General features: G+C 43.3%; 1 protein-coding gene across 14 annotated transcripts in view; it reads left to right on the top strand.

The window, feature by feature from the left end:
• The window catches only part of NOL8 (nucleolar protein 8), a 602139-nt gene that overhangs the window by 201326 nt on the left and 375308 nt on the right, over positions 1-25505 (top strand). For 13 of the 14 annotated variants that reach the window (XR_012235284.1, XM_073592676.1, XM_073592685.1 and 10 more), the window contains 2 exons: positions 2291-2392; positions 2476-2598. Coding sequence is in view for 13 of the 14 variants with exons in the window: in XM_073592676.1 (XP_073448777.1) it covers positions 2291-2392; positions 2476-2598 (225 nt within the window). In the remaining variant the exon portion in view is untranslated. The remainder of the gene's footprint in view (positions 1-2290; positions 2393-2475; positions 2599-25505) is intronic. The other variant, XM_073592679.1, reaches the window with a different exon arrangement.

The raw sequence follows: 25505 nt of genomic DNA on the forward strand, positions 1-25505 counted from the left end.
GAATGCAATCGATACACTGGATGGAGAACCTCTGGGGGTCCTAGTAGATGATAGGCTCAGCAATGGCATGCAATGCCAAGCTGCTGCTAACAAAGCCAAAAGAATATTGGCATGCATTAACCACTTGACAACTGGGCACTTTAACCCCCCTCGTGACCAGACCAATTTTCAGCTTTCAGCGCGCTCACACTTTGAATGACAATTACTCAGTCATACAATACTGTACCCAAATGAATTTTTTGTCCTTTTTTTTTTCATACAAATATAGCTTTATTTTGGTGGTATTTGATCACCTCTGGGTTTTTTATTTTTTGTGCTATAAATGAAAAAAGACTGAAAATTTTGAAAAAAAAAACACATTTTTCTTTGTTTCTGTGATAAAATTTTGCAAATTAGTAATTTTTCTTCATAAATTTTGGCCACAATTTATAATGCTACATAACTTTGGTAAAAATAACCCAAATTAGTGGATATTATTTGGTCTTTGTGAAAGTTAGAGAGTCTACAAGTTATGGTGCAAATCATAAAAAATTGATCACACCTGATGTACTGACGGCCTATCTCATTTCTTGCGACCCGAACAAGTCAGGAAAGTATACCACGTGTGGGACTTTTTCACAGCCTGGCCACATACAGAGACCCAACATGCAGGGAACACCATCAGGTGTTCTAGGAGCATAAATTACACATCTAATTTGTTGACTACCTATTACACTTTTGAAGGCCCTGGAGAACCAGGACTATGACATGTGACACTGACGTGGCACTGATGACAAATGGCACTGATACATGGCACTGACACTGATGTGGCACTGATGACAGATGGCACTAATACATGGCACTCATGACAGATGGCACTAATACGTGGCACTAATACATGGCACTGATGACAGATGGCACTAATACGTGGCACTGATGACACGTGACACTGATGACAGATAGCACTAATGTGGCGCTGATGACAGATGGCACTGATGACACGTGGCACTGATGACAGATGGCACTAATACGTGGCACTGATGACACTGACAGATGGCACTGATACGTGGCACTGATGACACGTGACACTGATGACAGATGGCACGTGGCACTGACAGGTGGCACTTATACGTGGCACTGGGGACAGATGGCACGGACGTGACGGCAGGGGCAGATGGCAGGGGCAGATAACAGTGCTGACACTTTTTTTTTTTTCGTTTTTTTTTTTTCACTGACCGCTGCAGCGGTTCACTCTCCCTCCTCACACGCTGTCTCTGTGTGAGGAGGGAGAGCCGGCGATGAGAGAGGATCTCATATGTTTACATATGAGATCCTCTCTCATTGGCACCGCCGATCGCACTGTAAACAGCCGCTGTCATTGGTCGTTTACTGCGATCTGTGACTGGCTGTGTCCAAGGGACATGGCCAGCACAAAACTTCCCCGACGCGCACCCGCGGGAGCGCGCAACGTGGAAGTAAACAGGAGGACGTCCAGGGACGCCCTCCCGGCAATTGGAGTCCGCGCTGTAGCCGTATTTCGGCTATAACGCGGACGCCTAGTGGTTAAAAAAAGGGATCAACTCCAGAGATAAAGCAATAATTCTCCCGCTCTACAAGACTCTGGTCCTGCCGCACCTAGAGTATGCTGTCCAGTTCTGGGCACCAGTCCTCAGGAAGGATGTACTGGAAATGGAGCAAGTACAAAGAAGGGCAACAGAGCTAATAAAGGGTCTGGAGGATATTCGTTATGAGGAAAGGTTGCAAGCACTGAACTTATTCTCTCTGGAGAAGAGACGCTTGAGAGGGGATATGATTTCAATATACAAATACCATACTGGTGACCCCCCAATAGGGATAAAACTTATGCAGAAGGGAGTTTAACAAGACTCGTGGCCACTCATTGAAATTATAAGAAAAGAGGTTTAACCTTAAACTATGTGGAGGGTTCTTTACTGTAAGAGTGGCAAGGATGTGGAATTCCCTTCCACAGGTGGTGGTCTCAGCGGGGGGCATTGATAGTTTTAAGAAACTATTAGATAAGCACCTGAACGACCGCAACATACAGGGATATACAATGTAATACTGACATATAATCGCACACAGGTTGGACTTGATGGACTTGTGTCTTTTTTCAACCTCACCTACTATGTAACTATCTATGTGTTATTTATTGTAAAACCACGCATGAAGTGTTGTTTTGAACTGAGGGTATTATGTTAGCACCATGTGGCTATTTCAACCATAATGGATATTACTTGAAAGTTGCATTAATTAACTTATTTTATCGCTTTTTGAAATGTTATCTTATCAGGACTCCAAGTGTTCAAAAAAGAGCCAGCATTTTGTGTTTAATTCGGATTCCACAAGTGATGAGGAAGCAAGTACCAGTGAGAAAAACATGTTTGCTCACAACGTAAGATCTTTCTGGCAGCATTTTTTTTGTATAATTCTTAATATAGTTGTATCATTCATTCTTTATTTATTTTTTTCATATAGAATGCAAATCAAAGCACATCTAAGCTATTCAATAGCAGCGAAGAAGATTCTGATAATGACGAAAAAGAAGATAATGAAAGATTTGAAATCAAAGCTCAATATGAAGGGAGGTCTGGTATGAAGGTCAGCATATATTAGTGTAACCTTTTAGATGTTGAAGAATGTATGATAAAGTGCTGTGCCTGTATCTGCAGATATAGATAAAAAGCAATGCGAATGGCAATGAAAACTGTATTGGAAAAATAAATGTGGCATCTATTTTTGTTAGTGAGCAATCTACTAAAGCCAATTTCACTTTTTTTATCTAGCCATAGTATCCACTCTATAATTTCCTGTAAGTAATAATATTGTAACTGGGACGAGGAGTGCTAGCAAGGCTAAAAGGTTAACTCCACTTACGTGGGAAAAAAATTAGCAAAAAATATATAGCATATACAATTGTGACACAAGTCATATTGTAATTGAATGTTGTTAAAGATTACCTTTCCTTTTCAATCTGCAGTGCTGCAATCTTCTGTAAAATGCAATGCAATCTGGCTACCTGGAGGCATTCTGTACACAGCTGGTGTACAGATCACCCTCCAGATATGTAATTTCTTGCTTGTGTGATTGGCTTATTGATTTTGCCAGAAGTCTGGACTAAAACTTTATTTTGAGCATCCCCTGCAACAAAATTTGCATTTTTGGCGAGATACTCCCAAAGGGAAATCACATCGAAAGAGATACAAACCCTCATTTAGGGCCCTGCAGGTGCAGCAGCTGATTGATAATTACAAAACCACTCTCATAAAGGTTCACTTTCCACAGATCGACAAACCGCTAATTCTTCAGAACAGGAATCTACAACAAAGTTTGTTCAAATCTTGCAATGTACATAAATGTTTTTTGTTTTTTTTTCTCAACAAAAATGGGGTTACTCTTGAAGCTTTTGCTCAGTGCACAACATTGTATACAATAACCGATCAACAGGCTCCAGTGTGAATACTGCTGTGAAAGGTGTGAGCAGGTTGTCTGTCTGAAAATTTGCATCGGAGATCTGGAAAAGTGAATTGCAACACTAAGTGGAATGGACTATTTTGAAAGAAATCTTCTGCTCACTAGGTTGATGTGGAGGAGTAAGTAAGGATGATTAAGTAGGAAGATGGCTTAACTTGGTAGAAGTGGTAGGGACTCGCACCAAAGGAAGGCCAGTCGTGTTTGAGCACCAAAACAAGTTTGCCAAGTTGTGCAGGTAGCAGATTCAGAAGTGTAATCCTTAAACGTCACTGCTCCCTTAACAGCCTGAGAGCAGCCCATCTAGTAGGGATAGTGAGGGTAAATTAGAAAAAAAATCTATGTGCCTATACCAGCGCTAAACCAACTGCTTGGGGATTATTTAATATTGTGTCATAAGCACAGGTTTTTGGTAAATTATTCAGGAAGGCCTAGAGAGTTCATGGTAATTGAGGATTCCTTATTTAGAAGCACTGATGGAATAATTTGTCGCTAGGATCGCCTCCACTAAATGGTTTGTTGTCTCCCTGGTGCCAGAGTTCCGCATGTGATAGATCTGGTAGACAAATCGCTGGGAGGGGCTGGGCATGACCCTGGTTTATATTGGGACCAATGAGAAAATACATTGAACATGGGGGATCCTCAAAAATCTCTTTAAATAACTAGGTTGCAAATTGAAGGAAAGGACCGCCAAAGTTATATTCTCTGGAATGTTGCTTGTGCAATACAGGAAAGGCAGTGGATCTTGGAGGACTGAATGCATGGCTTAAGACCTGGTGCAAGAGGGATGGAATTGGGTTTCTAGGGCACCAGGCTGACTTTTCGTTGGGGTACAACCCTTATGCTAAACATTGTTTTGAAGGGGGGTATCCGTATTTGAATTGGAATTGAGGGGGGAAGGAGAATTAGAATATAACAGGGCAGACAAGTCAGATAGGGAGATTTTACCTAACTAGAGTATTGACACTGTTGGAACAATAATTTTGTGGAAATGTGTAAACCGATTACAAGATTTTTTTCATGGCACAGTTTACGGAAGCCCCAACTAGAAACGATGCTCTGCTGGACATGGTAATCTCAAACAATGTGGAGGTTATTTCTAATGTTCATATAAAAGAATAGCTGGGTAGCAGTGACCATAACATGATTTCATTTAATACAAGCACATACTGGGAAAGATACAAACAGTTCATTTTGAGTGAAAACATTTTCAAAGACTTAAGGGTGTTCACTAAGACTTAAGCCTCATACACGCGATCGGGTTTTCGGCATGGAATTGTGTGATGACAGACTGTTTGCCTAAAATCCGACCATTGGTACGCTCCTTCAGTCAATTGTTGTCCAACTTTCCGCCAACAAATGTATAGCAGGCTTTTAAATTTTTGGCGGACAACGTTCTGTTGTCAGATTTTCGTATCGTGTGTACACAAGTCCGTCACACAAATTCCAAAGTACAAACAAGCATGTTCGGAATCAATGCTCAACCAAACACGACTTTAGCAGAAGGTGCCCAAACGATGGCACTCAAGATCTGAAATTCCACGTAGTACATCACTACATTCGTGTTTGTTGGCCGAAAATTGTGTACCGTTTGTATACAAGACAAGTTCCCGACACGCCCTTCGGGACAAAAGTCTGATGCTCTGTTGGCCAACAATCCGATCGTGTGTATGAGGCTTTAGACTGGGAGGGATTATTGTCATGTAAGAACGCAGAACACAAATGGGAATGTTTCAAATCAACTGTAATCAAACCTGCTGCAAAATATATTCCTATGGATAATAAGTTTAAAAGAATAAACATAAATAATGTTGGTCATGTCCAAAGTTGAAAAACTATAAAGAATTATATGAGGGCATTTAAAAATATATAAAAATAAAGCAACAAGATCATAAACATAGAAAGTTAATTTTGTAAATCGATAGAAAACGGCTAAAAGAACCGTATTCGTAATGATTCATACGTTAAACGGTCTAGGATTATTAGTATTGTACCCCTAGGTTCCATGTTGGGACCCTTACTTTTGAATCTATTTATAAACTATATAGATTTGGGATTAAAAGTACCATTTCTGTGTTTGCGGATGACACCAAGCTATGTAGTGGAATACATCCTTACAGATGTCTACAACTTTCAAGCAGACCTTAAAGCAGTATTAAACCCAAAAGCAAGCATTTATTATATTGCAGCTTACCAATTCTTAGATGTGTTTGGCTGCATTTGTTTTCTTTTTCAGGCTTTTTCTTTCTTTCCACCTGGTTATCCAGCCAGTAAGTTTTTTTTTTTTTTTTTTTTTTTTCCCACAGAAAAAGTTCTCCTGCAAATGTAGTGTTTAGAGTGTTGAAACAATCCATTTACTACTGACAGCCGCACTTACAATGATCAGCTTTTATTTATGTAAAACCTTTATACCAAAAAGGAAAAAAAAAACTGTTGTTCTAACTGCTTGTGTAACTGCAGTGTGAGCTGGAGTTTGGCTTCAACTTGTTAGTATATATAATTCTGCTAGTACGTCTTGCAATCCCCTCCCCAAGACTGACAATTCTGCTGTCCAAAGGTGCTCCTTCATTCAGAGTGGAGGCACTTTAATTCAGAAGATGTGTTACTAGCCAGATTACCAAGTGAAAACTGAGTGGAAAAGCTGAAAAAAAAAAAAACCACGAATGCAGCCACATCTAATGATTAGTAAGCTGCAATATATTCCATTTTTGATTATGGGTTTAATACCGCTTTAATGCTCTGTTTAATTGGGTAACTATGTGGCAGATAAAGTGTAAAGTTATGCAATTTAGGGCTAAAAATATGTATGCATCATGACTTTTGGAGGAGTATAACTGGGTGGAGTCAATGGTGGAGAAGACTCTGGGTGTTCTGGTAGATGATGAACCTAATGGCATGCAATGTTAAGCGGCAGTTTCTAAAGCAAGCAAAACGCTTTCTTGTATTAAAATAGGTATAGACTCTAGGGAAAGACCTAATTACCCCAATACAAAGCATTAATAAACATATTTTAAATGTACAGTTGTTTTGGGTTCCAGTTCCCAAAAATGATATTGGGGAACTGAAGAAAGTGCAGAGAAGGGCAACCAAACTTATAAGATGAGTGGAGGACCTCGGCTATGACGAAAAATTTGCTGTAGTGACATTATTCTCTCTTGGTCCATATAATGAATTTGATGTAAAGTTATTGGCTTCATGGGCACTCTTACGCCTGGAGGAAAATAGATTTAACATCTACATATGGAAAAATTCTTTACAGTAAAAGCTGTGAAAATGTGGAATAGGCTTCCTCAATAGTTGGTTCTGGCCAGCTCAGTAGCTTGTTTAACCACTTGCCGACCGGGCCATAGCCGAATGATGGCTGCAGCGCAGTCGGCTATTTTTTAAAGGGCGTCCAGGGACGTCCTCCGGAACTTGCGCTTTCCGCACACCCCCGGGGGCGCGTGCACATGGAAGTGTCCATGATGCCCGGATCACCCGGACCCGTCGCATCACAGATCAATATAAAGAGCCGATGACAGTGGTCCTTTACCACATGATCGCCTCATTTATGCTTATCCGTGCTAAGCCGTGCCTCATCCATGCCACATCAGTGCTCAGCCGTGCCTCGTCCATGCCCAGGACCGGTGCTACCACTAGGCGGACTAGGCAACCGCCTAGCCGCTGGTTTTTCTACTCCCGCACTGTCCAAAGAGGTTGCAAGTATCCACCAGCTCTCCGCTTTGATGTGTGTCCAGCAATCCCCCCTCTCCGCTCTGAGATCATGATGACACATAAGCTACACACTTCTCCCGAGTCCGCCCCTCCAGTGTGCTCTGTCCATTCGCCTCCAGCATGTCTGCCCAGAGCAGCTTCACACTTCTGAGTCCCATCCCTCCTGTGCGCTCCATCTGTGAAGGGGAGGTGGGAGGGATTAAAAACAAGCAACGAACAGCCACACTGAAAAACTGCTGAATTAACCAGTGAGCCCCTGGAGACCATTCCAAGTGAGTGAGCTCTTTCACTGACCAGAACCTGATCCCTTCTCTCTCTCCCTGCCCCCCCTCTCTCTCCCTGCCCCACCTCTCTCTCCCTGCCCCCCCTCTCTCTCCCTGCCCCCCCTCTCTCTCCCTGCCCCCCTCCTCTCTCTCCCTGCCCCCCTCCTCTCTCTCCCTGCCCCCCTCCTCTCTCTCCCTGCCCCCCTCCTCTCTCTCTCTCGCCTCTCTCTCCCTCTCTTTTTCTCTCTCTACCTCCTTGCCAGCACTGGAAGTAGCTTTACTCCAGTCTATCTCCTGTTTTAACTCCTTCCTTCCCATCATCTGCCTATACATTGATGTATAACAGAATTACTTGGTTAACTTTATCCACTTAAAGTGGTATTAAAGCAAAGCAAAATATTATACTGCCGCTTACCAATTCTTAGATGGGTGGCTGCATTAGTTTTGTTTTTTGTTTTTAGGTCTTCTCTTTTATATTCACCGGGTCCTGCTTGTAAGTCTGTTTTTCAAAAGAACGAGCTGTCTTGCAGATGTAGCAGTTAGAAGGTTGAATCAAACCATTTAACACTGGCAAAGGGGTTGGAGTCAGGGGCGGAGCCAGAGGGGGCGGCAAAATGAGGTTTCGCCTAGGGTGTCAAAAATCCTTGCACCGGCCCTGCTGCTCAGCCGTGCCTCGTCCGTGCTACATCAGTGCTCAGCCGTGCCTCGTCCGTGCCACATCAGTGCTCAGCCGTGCCTCGTCCGTGCCACATCAGTGCTCAGCCGTGCCTCGTCCGTGCCACATCAGTGCTCAGCCGTGCCTCGTCCGTGCCACATCAGTGCTCAGCCGTGCCTCGTCCGTGCCACATCAGTGCTCAGCCGTGCCACATCAGTGCTCAACCGTGCCTCGTCCGTGCCACATCAGTGCTCAGCCGTGCCTCGTCCGTGCCACATCAGTGCTCAGCCGTGCCTCGTCCGTGCCACATCTCACACATGTGGTATCGCTATACTCAGGAGTAGCAGAATGTGTTTTGGGGTGTAATTTGTGGCATGCACAGGCTATGTGAGAGAAATAACCTGTTAATATGACAATTTTTGCAATTTTGCAAAGAATTGTGCGAAAAAAACCTACAGCTTCATAAAACTCACCATGCCTCTACTGTATACCTTGGAATGTCTACTTTCCAAAAAGGGGTTAGTTGGGGGGTATTTGTACTTTCCTGGCATGTTGGTGTCTCAAGAAATAGGCCGTCAGTACATCAGGTGTGATCAATTTTCAATGATTGACACCATAGCTTGGCCAAAATGTAAGAAGAAAAATTACTTATTTGCAAAATTTTATCACAAACGAAGAAAAATGCAATTTGTGACAACATTTTCGTGCTTTTCTCATAGTGCAAAAAATAAAAAACAGTGGTGAATGAATACCACCAAAAGAAGGCTCTATTTATGTGAAAAAAGAACTAATTTCAAATGGATACAGTGTTGCGTGACTGAGTAATTTGTCATTCAAAATTTGAGAGCACTGAAAGCTGAAAATTGGTCTGGTTAGGAAGGGGGTTTAAGTGCCCATTGGGCAAGTGGTTAAGAAAAGGGCTGGACACATTCTTGAAAGCACAAAATATAATTGGATATTAATATTTATAGGTAATAGCCTGGGATTGTTGATCCAGGGAATATCCGATTGCCTTCTGAGGGATCGGGAAGTAATTTATTTTAATTGAACCACGCTTTATTCACCTTCCTCTAAATGGGGAGTTCGGACCGCTGCCGGTCTGTGCTCTGCTTGCAGCCGGGCCGAGAAGGCTGCACTAATCGAGGTGTGGGAGGTGAGCAGAGATGACATCTCTCACCGCCCGCCCCACATTACTGGTGTTCTGCCCTCACTCTAGGATAGGCACAGTGCTGGTTTCCCGCTTTCTCAGGAGCTGTAGCGCTGGTGAGAGCCTGGGAGTGAAAGACCGGTTATTTCACTGCAAAAAAAAAAAAAAAACTTTAAAATTGGCCTTTAAAATCTTAAAGTGGCAAGCTGCATCTGGTAATCTTTATTGGCAGGCTACAGTAACATTCTGCATCTGGTGGCAAGATAGTGGAAACTGCATCTGGTGGCAGGCAAGTGTTATGCTGCATCTGGTGATAGGCAATGGTGGCAAGTGATAAGCTGCATCTGTTGGCAGGCGATCATGACGTGACAAGCTGTATCTGGTGGCAAGTGGCAGGCGACGATGGCATGAGACAAACTGCAGGCGATGGTGGCGTATGACAAGATTCATCTGGTGGCAGGCGACAGTAGCAAGTGTCACGTGTCTGGCAGGGGACGGTGGCATGTGACACGCTGCATCTGGTGGCAGGCGGCGGTGCCAAGTGACAATCTGCATCTGGTGGCAGGCGACGGTGCCAAGTGACAATCTGCATCTGGTGGCAGGCGACGATGCCAAGTGACAATCTGCATGTGGTGGCAGGCGACGGTGCCAAGTCACACTCTGCATCTGGTGGCAGGCGACGGTGCCAAGTGACACTCTGCGTCTGGTTGCAGGCGATTGTGCTTTGTGATCAGTTGCGTCTGGTGGCAAGGGTCGCTGCACGTGACAAGCTGTATCTGGTAATAATTGGTGGAAGGCTACAGTGACATTCTAAATCTGGTGTCAGGATAGTGGGACGCTGCATCTGGTGGCAGGCGACAGTGCCAAGTGACACGCTGCATCTGGTGGCAGGCGATGGTGCCAAGTGACACGCATCTGGTGGCAAGCAACGGTGCCAAGTGACAAGCAGCATGTTACAAGCTGCCTCTGGTGGCAAGTGACATGCTGCGTCTGGTGGCAGGCTATGGTGGCAAGTGACATGCTGCGTCTGGTGGCAGGCTCTGGTGGCAAGTGACATGCTGCGTCTGGTGGCAGGCTCTGGTGGCAAGTGACACGCTTAGGGCTCCCACTGATTCTGCATTATGGTGAGGTGACGCTGAGAGTTAGTAAGACCAGGTATTTCACTGCAGAAAGAAAAAAACCTTTAAAATTGGCCTTAAATTCTTAGTGACAAGCTACATCTGGTAGTCTGGTGGAAGGCTACAGTGACATTCTAAATCTGGTGTCAGGATAGCGGGAAACTGCATCTGATGGCAGGTGACAGTGCCAAGTGACACGCTGCATCTGGTGGCAGGTGACGTGGCAAGTGACAAATTGCATCTGGTGGCAGGTGATGCGGGCAAGTAACAATCTGCATCTAGTGGCAGGCGAAGGTGGTATGTGACAGGCTCCACCTGGCGGCAGGCGACTGTGGCAAGTGACACGCTGCATCTGGTGGCAGGCGACGGTGCCAAGTGACAAGCTGCATCTGGTGGCAGGCGACGGTGCCCCTTCCACCGCTTTCTCCCCCACACCCCTCTGTCCCCCCCCCCCCCATCCCCCTCCTTCCCTTCCTTTCACCATTTCTTTATACTGTTTTATTTTTACACCCTTCCCCTTGTCTCACATCAAGGGGTGAGAGGGTGGTCTAAATACCCACCTTACCTGTTGTTTTTTGCCCCTCTGCAGAGGTTTCATTTCGGATTCTAATTTATCTATTTAGATTCTATTTTTTAAATAATTTTTCCTCTGTTCTATTTAAGTTTGGTAATATCTGTTGGTCTGGTTTTGTTTTAGTGTTTGTTTCCGTTCTCTATTGGGCTTTTTCTTGTTTGTTTTACTTTTATTTTTGTTTCGTCCTGATTAGTATGTAATTGGTCAGTTGTGGCACGCCTGCACTCCGGGGCCGTCCCCTTGTAGTATTGTCCATTTGTGTGAATGGCTGAGTAACTGGAAGTGGATGTCAGCGCAAACCGCGGGTGATTCCAATTGGATTGAACCGATATTATTTAGACTGCTAGACATCCGTGCATGCGCTGAAGAAACTCGGGTCACGAGTGAAACGCGTCAACATGACGCCATCACGCCTTCTGATGTGAGGGCTCGGACTATCCACCTGTAAGACAACACCCCTGGTATAGTGTTGCTTCTCTTGGGACACTCTGTAAGCACTCGCAAGATTCCTTGATACATCCCAACTGTATGACAGCGATGGCACACGGCACTGTGTGTTCAGTGGACACAAGGCAGATTTCAGACGAATGGTGAAGTGGTGAGACATACTTAACCCATTGGGAGTTACATATATGTAGATACACCCACCTGTACCGGCCAGAATCCATTAGCCCGTCCCCAAGCTGCTATCGTCAAGTGGACAGCCTACGCATTTCCTTATACACCAGGGGGGGATACCTTTGCTTTAATTCAGTGCCTAATCTATGTGGATTGTATTATTAGGAGAATGTATATCTCGCATTTAAAGCAGGCATTTTTAACTTTCAGTGGTCATCTGACTAGAGTCAATGATATGGACTCTGTATATTAACCAATACCTAGCTTGAATTACTGAGCGGACTGCCCCGCAGTTTTGTGCTTTCCTTCAATTATGACTGAATTAGTACCTAATATAGAGAACTAGCTGTGTATGATATCTGAGAGGCCTGTCTGTCTGGCTGTGGTGGCCACCTGTGTCCCTAAGAAAATTGTCTATTTTTAGATGTATGTGGTGGAGGTTTGGTGGTATATTTATACATTGCTAGTATTATGTGGATTTTTCAATAAAGAATTTTTTATCTTTAAATACCGGTAGTCCCTCCTTGAAGGATTCTTTGGGAATTCTCCATCTTTCAGTTTTTTTTTTTTGTATGCTTAAACTTTTTTTTTTTTTTTTTTAATTAAATACCTTTTATTTATTTATTTGTTTTATTATTATTACACAAGTAACAAGAAGGAAACAAGAAATACAACTTCACAACTCCAGTAGAACTCCAAAGACATGCTGGTAGGTTAATTGGCTTCTGTCCAAAATTGGCCCTAATATATGAATGTGAGTTTGGGGACCTTGGATTGTGGGCTCCTTGAGGGTAGGGATCGTGAGTGTGTGATGTATGTGTGGAGCGATGCGTAAAATTGACGGCGCTATATGGGTACCTTAAATAAATAGGGATAATTGTAGACACGCACACTCTCTCAGGTTGAACTGGATGGAATGGTGTCTTTATTCAACCTTACTAACTATGTATGTAACTTCATAAAATATTGTGCAATGTCTTACAGTAGCTGGTGCCATTGTTATTTTACCTACCCATTCCCTCCCACCCACCCCTCACCCACCCCCCTCCCACCCACCCACCTGAGAGCGACAAGAGATAAACGGGGAGAAGAAAGGAAAAAAAAAAGTGGGGGGAGTTGGAAGGGTTGATGTCTTTATATTCGCTCCCTGCCCTCCCCCTATGGGGGACACCCCATCTCATCCAGCCAGGGTCTCTCAAACTTCCTATAGTTGCCTTGCCTAATGTACATCACTCTCTCATTCCAAACTATTGAGTTGATAGTCTCCACCCAGTTCTCCACAGTCGGGGGTTGTGTGCCTGCCATTTCTGTGCAATTAGTTTTTCTCGCCTGAAATAGGCATCTTAGTACTACTTCAGTGGTGTCATTCAAGGCTCTATCCCCCTCCGTGTCCCCCAATAGACAGGTCTTGGCCGTTGGTTCTATTATAGTCTTGAAGGTCTTATTTATTCTATCTACTATCTCCACCCAGTATCTATATAGCTTTGGGCATTTCCATATCATATGGATAAAATCCCCTGACGCCTTGCATCTTGAGCACTCATCATTTTGTCTCCAGCCAAGTTTAAACATTTTTTTGGGGGTATAGTAGACTCTGTGTATTAGGAATAAGTGTGATACCTTCTGTGAGGTTGAAATTGAGACCAGTGTTCCTCGTTTCAGAATCCTATCCCATTCTTCCGTGGTCATTGCCCCCACATCTTTCTCCTATCCCGCTCTACTCCTTGAAGGTCCTACTCCATTTATTATTCTAGCTTCCAATCTGGCATATAGCTTGGAGATTAGTCCTGTGTCTGAGTTGATTATTTTTGAGAGGGTAGGGATCTGGGTCCATTCGATTGTCTGGGCTTGAATAGCGTGTCTAATTTGAAGATATTTATAAAACAAATTATTTGATCTATTTAATTCCTGTTTTAAAAAGAATGTTTTCATAACTTTGCCCTCATATAGTTGGCTTAGCCTTGATTGATGCTCTGTCTCTCCCATTCTATAGGTCTATCTATATATCCCTTACTTCCGCTAAGTTTCTATTGTTCCATAGAGGGGCATATTCTGATACTCCTCCATACCCCAACAATGTTTTCGTCATCTGCCATACTTTGCTAATTAATTTTATATTCGGGCATCTATGGATAAATGAATATGCCTCTAATACCTCTACTAATGTGCTGTGTGGAGCCCCCGTTGTCTTCCCACTTGAGTTCCCCCCTCCAACGGTTCCACAACCCTCCTAGATGTTGAAGCTGGGATGCAAATAAGTATGACCTCGGATGTGGAACCACCATACCCCCTTCTTTAGTTGTTAACTGCATAGTTTGCGAACTAATTCTAGATTGGCCCTTTTTCCAGATGAAACCCCTGAAAAGGGATTCTATTCTCTTAAACCACTTTTGGCCTGTCCAGATTGGGGAATTATGAAAGAGATATAGTATCTGGGGTAACCATATCATCATTAAGTTGCAGCGTCCTGCTACAGATAGTGAGAGCCGGCTCCAGATGTCTCCTTTTTGCTTTAATTTGACTAATAGTGGGGCTAAGTTACCATTAAGGTACTGGTTTATATCCCTAGCAAGCCAAACACCCAGGTATTTCAGTTTTGGAGCTACTTTTAGGTTGGAAGTTCCCAACGGTGTCTGGTTACCAAGTTGGGCGACCGATAACGAGGCCGATTTATCCCAGTTGATAACCAGACCAGAAAATTGTCTGAGCTCTCCAACCATTTGTATCACTGTTTATAAGGACGTTTGAACATCTCCGAGGAAAAACAGGACGGCATCTGCAAACAGAGCTATCCTGTCCGCCTCTGAGAGCCTTGTATGCCCGGCATTGATCATAATGTCATAAGGTCATAATTGCTAGTGGTTCCATCGCGAGAGCGAATAATAAGGGGGGCAGGGGGCAGCCCTGTCTCATCCCTCACTCCAACTGGAACTGATTGGAATATTCATTATTGATTTTTATTTTTTGATCTTGGTTCACTATAGAGTTTTTTCACCCACCTAATAAAGTAGGGACTAAATCTGAATTTCTCTAGCACACTCCATAGATAGTCCCATTCCAGGCCATCGAAGGCCTTGGCTGCATCCAAGGCCAATATTGTCTGTTGGAATCTGGATATTTAAAAGGACTCTTCTAATGTTGATGCTAGTTGACCTGTTTGGAATAAAGCCTGACTGGTCAGGATGTATAAGATTTTGAATACATCCGTTTAGGCGGGTTGCTAGTACTCTGGCCAAAATTTTTACATCCGTACATAATGAAATTGAACGATAAGAGGAGGCTTCCAGTTGGTCTTTCCCCTTCTTATGTATTACAACAATAGTGGCTTCCGACATTGAGGTGGGCAGTCTCCCGTTGGTTAGTGCCCATCCCAGTGTCTTCAGCAACTCTGGGAGCAATACCTCACCATATTGTTTGTATATTTCTATTGGGAGCCCATCCCGGCCTTGCGACTTTTGATTGGGCATCCCAGCCACTGCTCGCCGCAATTCGTCCAAAGTCAATGGTGCTTCTAGATCTATTTTATTCTTTTCTGTCAGGGCCGGGATTATTATTCTCTGGAGAAAGTCATGCATTTTTTCACTCCCAATTCCCCTATTAGATTTATACAGGGACCTATAGTATTCGCTAAATGTATGTATGATCTCAGTTGCGTTGGTAGAGATTTCTCCACTTGGGGACCTGACTACTGAAAGTAGAGGGGGGGTATTAGATCTAATCAATAGAGACAACATACGACCCACTCTCTCCCCTTCTCCAAATTGGCACTGTCTCTGAAATATTCGTCTGTTCTCTATCTTTCTCCTAATGGTCATTCAACATACCGCCTCTCTGCCGATATTGCCTCATTCCTGGTTTCCCTTTCCCAGTTCCTAGATTTCCCTTTAACTCTTGCCACTTTTTGAATCAGGAGACCTCTAAGATAGGCCTTCAAGGAGTCCCAAACCACTCCAGCTGATGCTGTACCTGCATTTATTTGCATAAATTCATTTAATCTGGTCACCGCTTCTCCGGAGTTGCCAATAAATTCCAACCAACAGGGGTTGATTTTATATTCTCTTGGATAAGCTTTACCCCTACATTTATTGTCAATGCAAGTGGGGAATGGTCAGACTCCTCTTGGGCCATACTCTATATTCCTTACCAGCAGTGATGCTTCTCTATTAGCCAGGGCCATGTCAATTCTATAGAGTGAGGTAGGAGCTTGAAAAGCAGGAATATTGTCGTTCCTGCGGATATGGCATTCGCCATATATCACTCAACCCCATTTCCTCTAAGAATCGAGATAGCCGACCCCCTCCTATTTCATTAGGTCTATTTCCTGGTTGAAATCTATCTAGGCCCTTATCTAAGACTTTGTTGAAGCCCCCTATCACTATTATTGGGGTTCCTACTTTGTCCAGTGTAAATTCCAACAGTTTTCGTAGAACCTCAAATTTGAATGGGGGGAGGGGAAATATAGATGTTTGCCAACACATAGTTTATTCTCAATCAAGCAAAACAAAAAAATATACCGGCCCTGTGTATCAATACGGCTCTCCCAGCAGGAGAACACTATTTCTCTCTCTCAATCATTATGCTCAACCCCCTTGAGTATGAGGAATGAACAGAGTGATATTGGGTTTAGAATTTCTGGTTGCGCAGTTGTGGAATAGTATCATTAGTCAAGTGAGTCTCCTGCAGTATTATGTGGATTTTTCAATAAATAATTTTTTATCTTTAAATACCAGTAGTCCCTCCTTGAATTCTTTGGGAATTCTCCTCCTTTACGTTTTTTATATGCTTAAACTTAATTCAAAGGAACACACCCCTATGGTTGATTATCCTTTATCCCTGGGGTGACAGTATGCTATGACTACAATGGGGACTATTTATATTCATAAATCCACACTTTAGTCTTGTTTACTGTGATGTAGCCGGATGGTCATGTTTTTTATATGGTTGTTTTGTAGGTTATATTCAAGTGGGATTATTCTTCCCTTCCTGACACCGGCTCTCCTTTTCCACGCATACTACATTGAAGCCTCCATCACATTCTTTTATTGGGTTTATGTACGACCCCGGTGTGCGATCGAGCTCACTTCCTGACCTTTGGGGGGTGTGTGTGTGTGTGTGTGTGTGTGTGTGTGTGTGTGTTTTTTTTTTTTTTTTTTTCATGGCTTATCTTCTGGATGATGGAATTGATCAGGAGATCCAGTCGGCATTTTCCTGTGATCAACCGACACAGGATAATAGTGATGACTCCCTTAAAAAATAAGTTTTATTAAGTTTTTAAGTAGAAAATTGGATTTCTTCTCACTAAAATCACACATCGAACACAAAATAGTGCCTAGGGGCCTCAGGGAAAGAGTAGCACCAGCAGGCCACCTCCATACTCCACGATTTCTGGATGCCTGGAAGGCAAGCTGTGTGAGACGTGGATTAGATATCTTGCAGATGATCATAAACTAGGAGCAATTGCAGTTGGAGGAGATTAAAACTGAAATAGACAATAGTATACGTCTGCTTGAACCATTCAGACAAGATCCAAATTTTGATAAACAAAATTTACTTCTTAAAAGGGAGGTGGAAAGAACACAACGTAATTTAAAAACCAACAAACAGGAAAAATGTAAACAAAATCTCCAGGACTGGGAAAGAGACGACATCTTTGACCCGTCCACTCAGAGGGGCAGAAGTAGATCACATAAAGGATTAGGATCGAGACAGACCCCGACCCCACATGCCCAATCGTCAACTGACAGCGAGGGTGAATATCGTGACAAATCGGTTACTTTTGTAGAGAAAGGGGAGGACACACTAGACAACCTTGCCCCCAAAAAAGGAAAAATCATCAAACCCATCATGAGGGGGAAACAAAATACTCAAAACCAGGCTGTAGACCTTTCAGCGAAATTTGGCTGTAAGCTATGCACACAACCATATCTCCTGTTCATCTAATGATATAACGTACCTTTTGATCGTATGTCTCCCCTCTGGTTCCCCATTCCCCAGTAAACAGACATTACCACATTCTTACATTCTCAGCTCGGTCAGCATCTCTACTTCCCTCACCCATGCATCTACTTTTATTTACATATCAACAGGAAGTCCCAAACTTGAGGGTGTGCCTCCAAACGCCTCCTCCAAAGTTTGTGACCTCACAGGAAATGAACAACACAGGATGTAAGCACAGGACATTACCAAATAAGGACATGATCATATAAAGATTTAACAACACAGGATGTAAGCACAGGACATGATACAATATACAATACTACAGTTACTTGTGGATGGAAGATTATCTGTAGGTACGTCATGGCACCTCAAATATGTTGATCAGGCATACCGGGGTGACAAGAGCGCACATCCACTAAAACCCATAATGTGTTTGCAGGGCGAACAAATCCCCTCCCCAGACGATCGTTCTGTGCATTGCACAGGGGCCCTTCGCTGGCGGACATGTCCTCACTCTGCAAACACCTCTCTCCAAACAGAAAGTTTTCCACTACCTAACAGGTCTCAACCATTGTCAGTCTGCCCCAGTCAGCTCTTTAGAGTGGCCTGCGGGAGAACAAACACTGGGAGACTTATGACAATACATATTAAAATGCATCTTCATAAAATTTCCACAACAGACCAAGGAAGATGAAGCTAAACAGGCAAAGACCTCAGAGCTAGAACACGCAGGACATAGTTCATGTTAGTAACACTAGTGAAACTGGGGGAAAAAAAGTAGTCAGGGTATGAAGGTAGTCAACTTGACTAACTAACTTTCCACTCAATCAACACCATATCTCTCTACTTCAGAAGGGACTAATTTTCACCAAAATCTGTTATGAATGAGTTTGAGGTATACAAAGATGTCAGCCTTATTCCGTATAAGGTGATTTTCAGGTATTGGCACACTGAGTGCCATCAGAAACTGGAACCAAATCAATCAAATAAAGAGGAAGCAGTGGCAAGGGATGCCCTGGTCTCACTGCTGCAGGAAAATGCTGATTCTGATATTGAAATCCCAGCCCTAGGACAGAAGTGTCCTCACCCCTCCAATCTCCAAATCAAATTGGTCAAGATGCCACCACTGTATACTGTAAATATAAATGGATACATCTTTTCCTAGAACAGGTGGGAAATGATTTGTCTAAAATAGATTGAAGCTGGAGGGGAGTGGATAACTTAACAAGGGAGGAAAGAAGGGCATGTAGGCAATTGGAGAAAGCACCTGATATAGTGATCAAGGGCAGTGACAAGGGTGGCAATATTGTTTTGCTATCCCAGACTAAGTATGAACAGGAAGTAATGCATCTACTTCTAGATCTTCATATCGGAAACTTACCTTTAATCCATTCCCAGACATTGTAACAGCCCCCAATTACCAACTTAGCCTAGCCTTTGAGGAATCTCATTACCAAAGAATATAACTCCTGAAAGTCCTTGAGTTTAACATGCCAACATTTTATATAATCCCCAAACTTCACAAGTACCTCACAGACCCCCCTGGTAGGCCTATTGTGTTCGCGGTAAAGGGCCCCCTGGAAAAAATAGGTAAATTTGCAGATGCACTTATCAAGGAACTTGTGCGTGACCTCCCCTCTTTTGTCCAGGACACTCGACTGGACACTCTCACTCTCCCTATGGGGATTTTCCTTGTGGGGATCGATGTGGAGTCTCTATACACGTCGATCCCCCACAAATGGGGGTTAAGGGCCGTGTACCACTTCCTTGATCAAAAGTTTCTGCTCTTAGGGGCCCAAAATAATTTTTTGTAGACACCCTTGTGTTTATGCTGGAACACAATTGTTTCCAGTTTTTGGGAGTAAACCATCAGCAAATTAGGGGCACTTCGATAGGTGTCCCCTGGGCCCTCTCGTACGCCTGCCTCCACCTGGGCCTGTGGGAGGAGGAAATCGTCTATGCCTTGTCTCTGTACCTCAGCCGCAGCGTCTTGTGGCTAAGATACATTGATGATGTGTTGATGATTTGGGGGGGGGGTCACAGCAGGAGCTGATTCAGTTTATTGATAAACTGAATGAGAACAATAGGAACATTAAACTAACATTTTCCTATCATCAAAAAACCCTCTTTCTTGGACCTAACCGTTGAGCTAAAGGAAAATAAGATCACCAAGACCTTCCGTACAGAGACTGCAGCCAACACTTTGTTATTGGGCCCAAGCCATCATCCCAGGTCACTTATTCAGGGACTGCTAGTTTCTGAGAACTAAAAGGAACTGTTCACATGAAGATGACTTTGAGACTGAGGCGAAGGAACTTTATGGGTAGGTTCAGGGAAAGAGGATACTCGCATATTAGAAGGGCCAAAAAGAGAGCAATCCAAGCAGAGAGAAAAGATCTTCTGGATAAAACTGATTATGAGACCGAATACTCAACAGGCGCCAATTAGGATAATAACCAAATATGAGGCACAATGGGATCAGGTCAAAAGTATCCTTAGTCACCACTGGCATTTGCTGTTGGGGCAGATTGCAGGTGACCGACCATTATTAACAGCTAGGAGATCTCCCAATCTTAAAGACAATCTCGTTCATTCTGAGTATCAGAGATCAACTAAACTTAATTGGCTGACTGATCTGCCACCTCTGAAGGGTAGATGTATGACCTGTAAATTTGTGGATGGGACTGATGTGTTCGCCAGCTCTGACGGTAAAAAGAACTTCAAAATTTACAACTTAATTGTTTCACTACTTGGGTGGTCTATATGTTAACTTGCCCATGTGGCATTTTCCATTTTACAAAAAGAGACAACATTCATCTAAAATTTTGAAACAGGAGGGGGATACAAACTCCCCTCTCTTGTAACTTTGTTCTACTCTATATGTCCCTTCCTTCCCTAACTAACTCATACATCCCCAAGCCAACATAGTCTCAAGTCCTCAATCCTTTCGCTCACCTTTCACCCAGCACTTTTCTTTCCACTCCTCTTTTAACCGTTTCCTTTTATTTTTACCTCTTTCTAGTTTATCGTCCCTTTTGGGTATATAGATAGATAGATAGATAGATAGATAGATAGATGGATAGATATAGATATAGATATAGATCTATCTCTATATCTATATCTATAGATATAGAGATAGAGAGATATATATATATATATATATCTCCCTTTTCCTTTCTTTTTCTCTCCCCACATTTTCCAGATTTTATTAAATTTCTTAAGAGCGCCTTGTCTAATATGACGTTCTTTCCTTAAGAATCGCCACATTCATGCCCTGTTCCCACTCTCTGCTGGACAGAGGTATGGTGGATTGCCATTTTTAAACGATAATTTTCCTTGCCTGAAATAGGCATCTCGATTGCTAGTTGAGTATCTCCTAGTTTACCTTCTCCTGCTATCCACCCCAGCACACATAGCCTGGGGTTCATATCTAGAGATACTTCAGATACCTGGTCTATGATACCCACTACTTCCCTACAGTATCAGAATAGCCTCGGGCATCTCCAAAACATATGGATCAAATCCCCTTCTGCCCTTCCGCACCTAGGGCAGGTAGCGTCCTGTCTACGGCCAAACCAAAAGAGCTTGTATGGAGTATAGTAGGCTCTGTGTAATAAGAATAAGTGTGACATCCTCTGGGATGGGGAGAGTGACACCAGTGGGGCAAGTTCTAGAATTCTTTCCCATTGTACTTCAGATAAACTTCCCACATCTTTGCCATTTCTCCCTATGAGACCGGACTTCTATTCCTTCCCAACTCCCTTTATATATACTTGGATAGACTTGTGATATTAAGCCTTTCAATGTTTTTGCACTAATTTACTTTAACACAGGTATTTTACTCCATTCTAATGTCCTCCCTCTAAACTGTTCTGCCATTGCGTGCCTAACCTGCAGGTATCTAAAAAAGGATTTGTTTGGAATTGCAAATTGTTCTCTCAGTTCCTAAAAGGATTTAAAATTTCCATCTTGGTAGAGCTGGGTGATGTACTTTATTCCTCGTCTTTCCCATTCCTTAATTATCCCCATTTTCTGCACCTCCCACAGCTTGCTATTTTCCCAAAGGGGGGAATATTCTGTAAATCCTCTATATCTCAGAGGTTTTTTTGCTGCTTCCCAGACTCTCGTCATTAACTCTAGGGTAGGTAATCCACGCAAAAAAGACCCTGCTTCCAATGTTTCAACCAGCGAGTTATGCGGAGTGTTTTGTAGGATCGTCTTCCTCTCTAGTCCTCTCCCCTCAGATTCACATCCGCCCATATGTTGGAGCTGCGACGCCAGAAAATAACTAAAGGGATGTGGGAGGGCCACTCCTCCCTCCTGATTTGGAAGTTGTAAACTGTTTAAGCTAATTCTTGCTGAGCCCCTCTTCCAGATTAACTCTCTAAATAAAGTGTATCTTTTGGAACCATTTTTTATAAATCCATACTGGGGAATTATGCAGTACGTACAACAGCTGTGGCAACAGTATCATTTTAATTAAATTGCAGCGACCTGCCGCAGATGGTGGAAGTTTTTTCCTAATTTTAATTTTCCCCTTAAATTTGGTTAATAATGGGACAAAATTATCCACAATAAATTGTTTGGGGTCTCTGGAGATATTTATATCGAGATATTTTGTTTGATTCGCTATTCTGTGCAGCCTCTTGAGGTAAGGAGCTTTCTAGGGGGTCATTTGGCAGAAGGGTAGATTTCTCCCAATTTATCATAAGTTTGGAAAGTGGTCCAATGTTTCAGATTTTTTTCCCATAGTTTCTTTTAATGAGTTCTGCGTATCTCCAAGTAATAAAAGGAGATCATCCGTGTATGATAATACTTTTTCTTCCACCCCCCACCCCACCCCCCTTTTATCCCTGGGGAGGACTTAAGGGATATAGCCATGGGTTCGATTGCAGGATCGAAGAGAAGGGGGGACAGAGGACCACCCCTGTCTCGTCCCCCTCATCAATTGAAACTTGTCAGAATACTCATTATTCACCTTTACTTTTGCCTTGGGTGCTTTATACAACATCTTTACCCATTTAATAAAAATCGGTCCGAGCTGAAATTCTTTTAGGACTCTCCAGAGATATTTCCATTCCATACTATCAAAGGCCTTGGCGGTGTCCAAAGAAAGAATGGCCCTTCTTCCCTCCTCGTCCGTTGGAATCTGAAGGTTCAAGTATACCCGTCTTTTATGTTTGTACTAGTGGACCTGCCGGGTATAAATCCTGATTGATCAGGATGGATGAGTTTCTGTATAACTTAATTTAATCTAGCCGCCAAGACCTTTGCAAGAATTTTTGTGTCTGAGTTTAGCAAGGAAATAGGTCTGTATGAAGCAGGGTTTAGTGGATCTTTACCTTCCTTAGGTATCACTATTATTGTGGATTCCATCATAGATGAGGGGAGGTCTCCCCCCATCGCTGACCAATTTAGGACCCTCAACAACTCAGGAAGCAACACCCTACTGAAATGCCGGTAAGTCTCGGCCGGCAAACCATCCGGACCTGGGGACCTCTGTCCCGCCATTTCCTGCACGATCCGCTGTATTTCCTCCAGCGTCATCGGGCTGTCAAGTGCAGTCCTATCTTCCTCGGAAAGACAGGGGATCGTCAAGTCTCTAAAGAAATTGTCCATTTCTTCCCCCATTTCCTCCTGCCTGGAACTATATAGGTCCTCGTAATAATCTCTAAACCTGTCCACTATCTCCGGAGTGTGTGAGGAAGTCCTACCCCCACTGGTGGTAATCATTGGCACCACTGATGAGGGTGAATTTGTTCTGACCAACTGGGTCAACATCCGTCCTACGCTTCCCCCTCAGCGAAAGCTATTTGTTTTTGGAAGATCTGTTTATTCTTTGCATTCCTTAACCTTATTAAGCAATAGTTCTGTTGTGCCTCTATCCATGCCCTGAGCTTCCCAGGTGTCGGGTCATTAATGTATTGTTCTTCTGTTAGTGTCACTCTTTCTCGTGCTAGTTTTTCCCCATCCTTAGATTGTTTGTTTGTTTTTTGATTTTTGACACTTGCTCTGTATCATTAAGCCTCGGAGGAAAGCCTTCAGTGTATCCCAAACTACCCCCTCCGAGGCGGTGCCTGTATTCAGCTCAGCGAATTCCCTTAGGGCCGTCAATACCTCCTGTGGATCTTCCATAAGTTCCATCCAGGAGGGACTTATTCTCCACTCCCGCAAATGGTTTCCCTCCCCTATTTCCAATGAAGCTTTCATCGGGGAGTGATCCGAAAGACCTCTTGGCATATAGTTTAAGTTTTTTACTATAGGGATCGCCTCCTCATTCTTTAGGATTAAATCAATCCTTGGCAATGTGGAGTGTGTCTTGGAGAAGCACGAGTATCGCTGGGACTTTGGGTTTCGTATTCTCCAAATGTCCTTCAGACCCGTCTCTCCCAAAAATTGGGACAGTCGGTCATCCGTTGTTCCTCCCCGTTGTTCCTCCCCGTTGTTCCTCCCCGTTGTTCCTCCCCGTTGTTCCTCCCCGTTGTTCCTCCCCGTTGTTCCTCCCCGTTGTTCCTCCCCGTTGTTCCTCCCCGTTGTGCCCCCTGGGGGAATCTATTTTCTGGTCCATGACCATCTTAAAGTCCCCCATGACTATCACCGGGACCCCCAGCTTATCCAACACAAACTCCACCAAATGACCGTGGTATATACACATTAGTCAATATGTATGTTCTATTCTCTATCTTACAGTGTAAAAAAATGAAACACCCTGCATCATCAATCTTACTTTGCATACAGTTACACGTTACTCCTGATTGGATCAAAATACTCAAGAGGTATAAACCGAGTGAAACTGTGAGCGAAAATCTCCCCACCCCAGGTGAGGTATGGAGATGTTGGTAAGATGTGTCTCCTGCAGGCACAGAATTGTGGCCCCATATATTTTTGCCATTGACAGGACTGCAGCTTTTTTCCCCGGGTCTCATCGGCCTCTAACATTCCAATAGCATAAAATAAGTTTTTTTTTTTTTTTTTTTTTTTTTTTTTTTTTTTTTTTTTTGTCGGTGTGCCTTTAATCATTAGTATACAAATTTCCTATTGACATTGTAACATTGTGTGATTTCCCTTTTCTCAATAACTTGTGCCATTTCTTATTAGTGCTTTTTGCCAGTGATATCTCAGTGATTAAGTGAAGCTTATAGAAAACATTATTATTTTTAATGTGCTTTTTACATTCTTCCCTAAACCTTGCATACACACCAAAACTTGCATACCAAACAGACCAAACATACCATCCACTTCTGCTATAATCGTCTCTCATCGCCTGACTAGGTTTGGATAGGGGCCTTCTATTGTGACCTACCCATACACACCTCATTTTGAATGTTATCATTGTGATTCTTTTTGATTCTGTCCCATCCCCTTCCCTAACCCTCCCTCCCAAAAATCACAAAAAAAAACCCAATACAACTTGCGGTTGAAGAGAACGCTTTGTTGTACCCCTTAAAAAAAAGGGGGTTCCATGCTTTTGTTCCCCTCCTTCCAAACACCACCCCCCCCACCCCCCATCTCCTTCCTACAAAAAATGGAGGAAGAAGAGAGAAGAAAAAAAAAAAGAGAGCCATATCATTATAAGTCACTTCTCTCTCTTCCTCCTTCTCCCTAGTATTATATTGGTGTTATATTATAACTTGTGCTCAGTCATGCTATCCCCAAAATTCCCGGGTGGAGCAGTCCTGTTCTTTTAGAGTCCCTCCTTATGGGATACTTATGGGATACTTCCCCCTCGGGAGTATCAAATGTTATCTCCCCAAGAGCAGTTACCCGTAGTCTTGCTGGGTATAGTAATGCATATATTAGTTTTAGTTGGCGTGGTTTGCGTTTTACTTCCCCAAACTTAGCTCTCCGCTTTTGAAGGTCAGGTGAAAAATCTGGGTATATAGACACCCTAGTGCCGTTGTACACTATATTGCCCATTTCTCTAGCTCTGCGTAATAAAGTCACTTTTATCTTTGTAGTAGAGCATTTTTACCATTAAAGGCCTCGGAGCTCCAGGTTAAGGGGGCCTAGT

The sequence above is a fragment of the Aquarana catesbeiana genome, linkage group LG07 (assembly GCF_042186555.1).
Source record: "Aquarana catesbeiana isolate 2022-GZ linkage group LG07, ASM4218655v1, whole genome shotgun sequence".
Taxonomy (NCBI): Eukaryota; Metazoa; Chordata; class Amphibia; order Anura; family Ranidae; genus Aquarana; species Aquarana catesbeiana.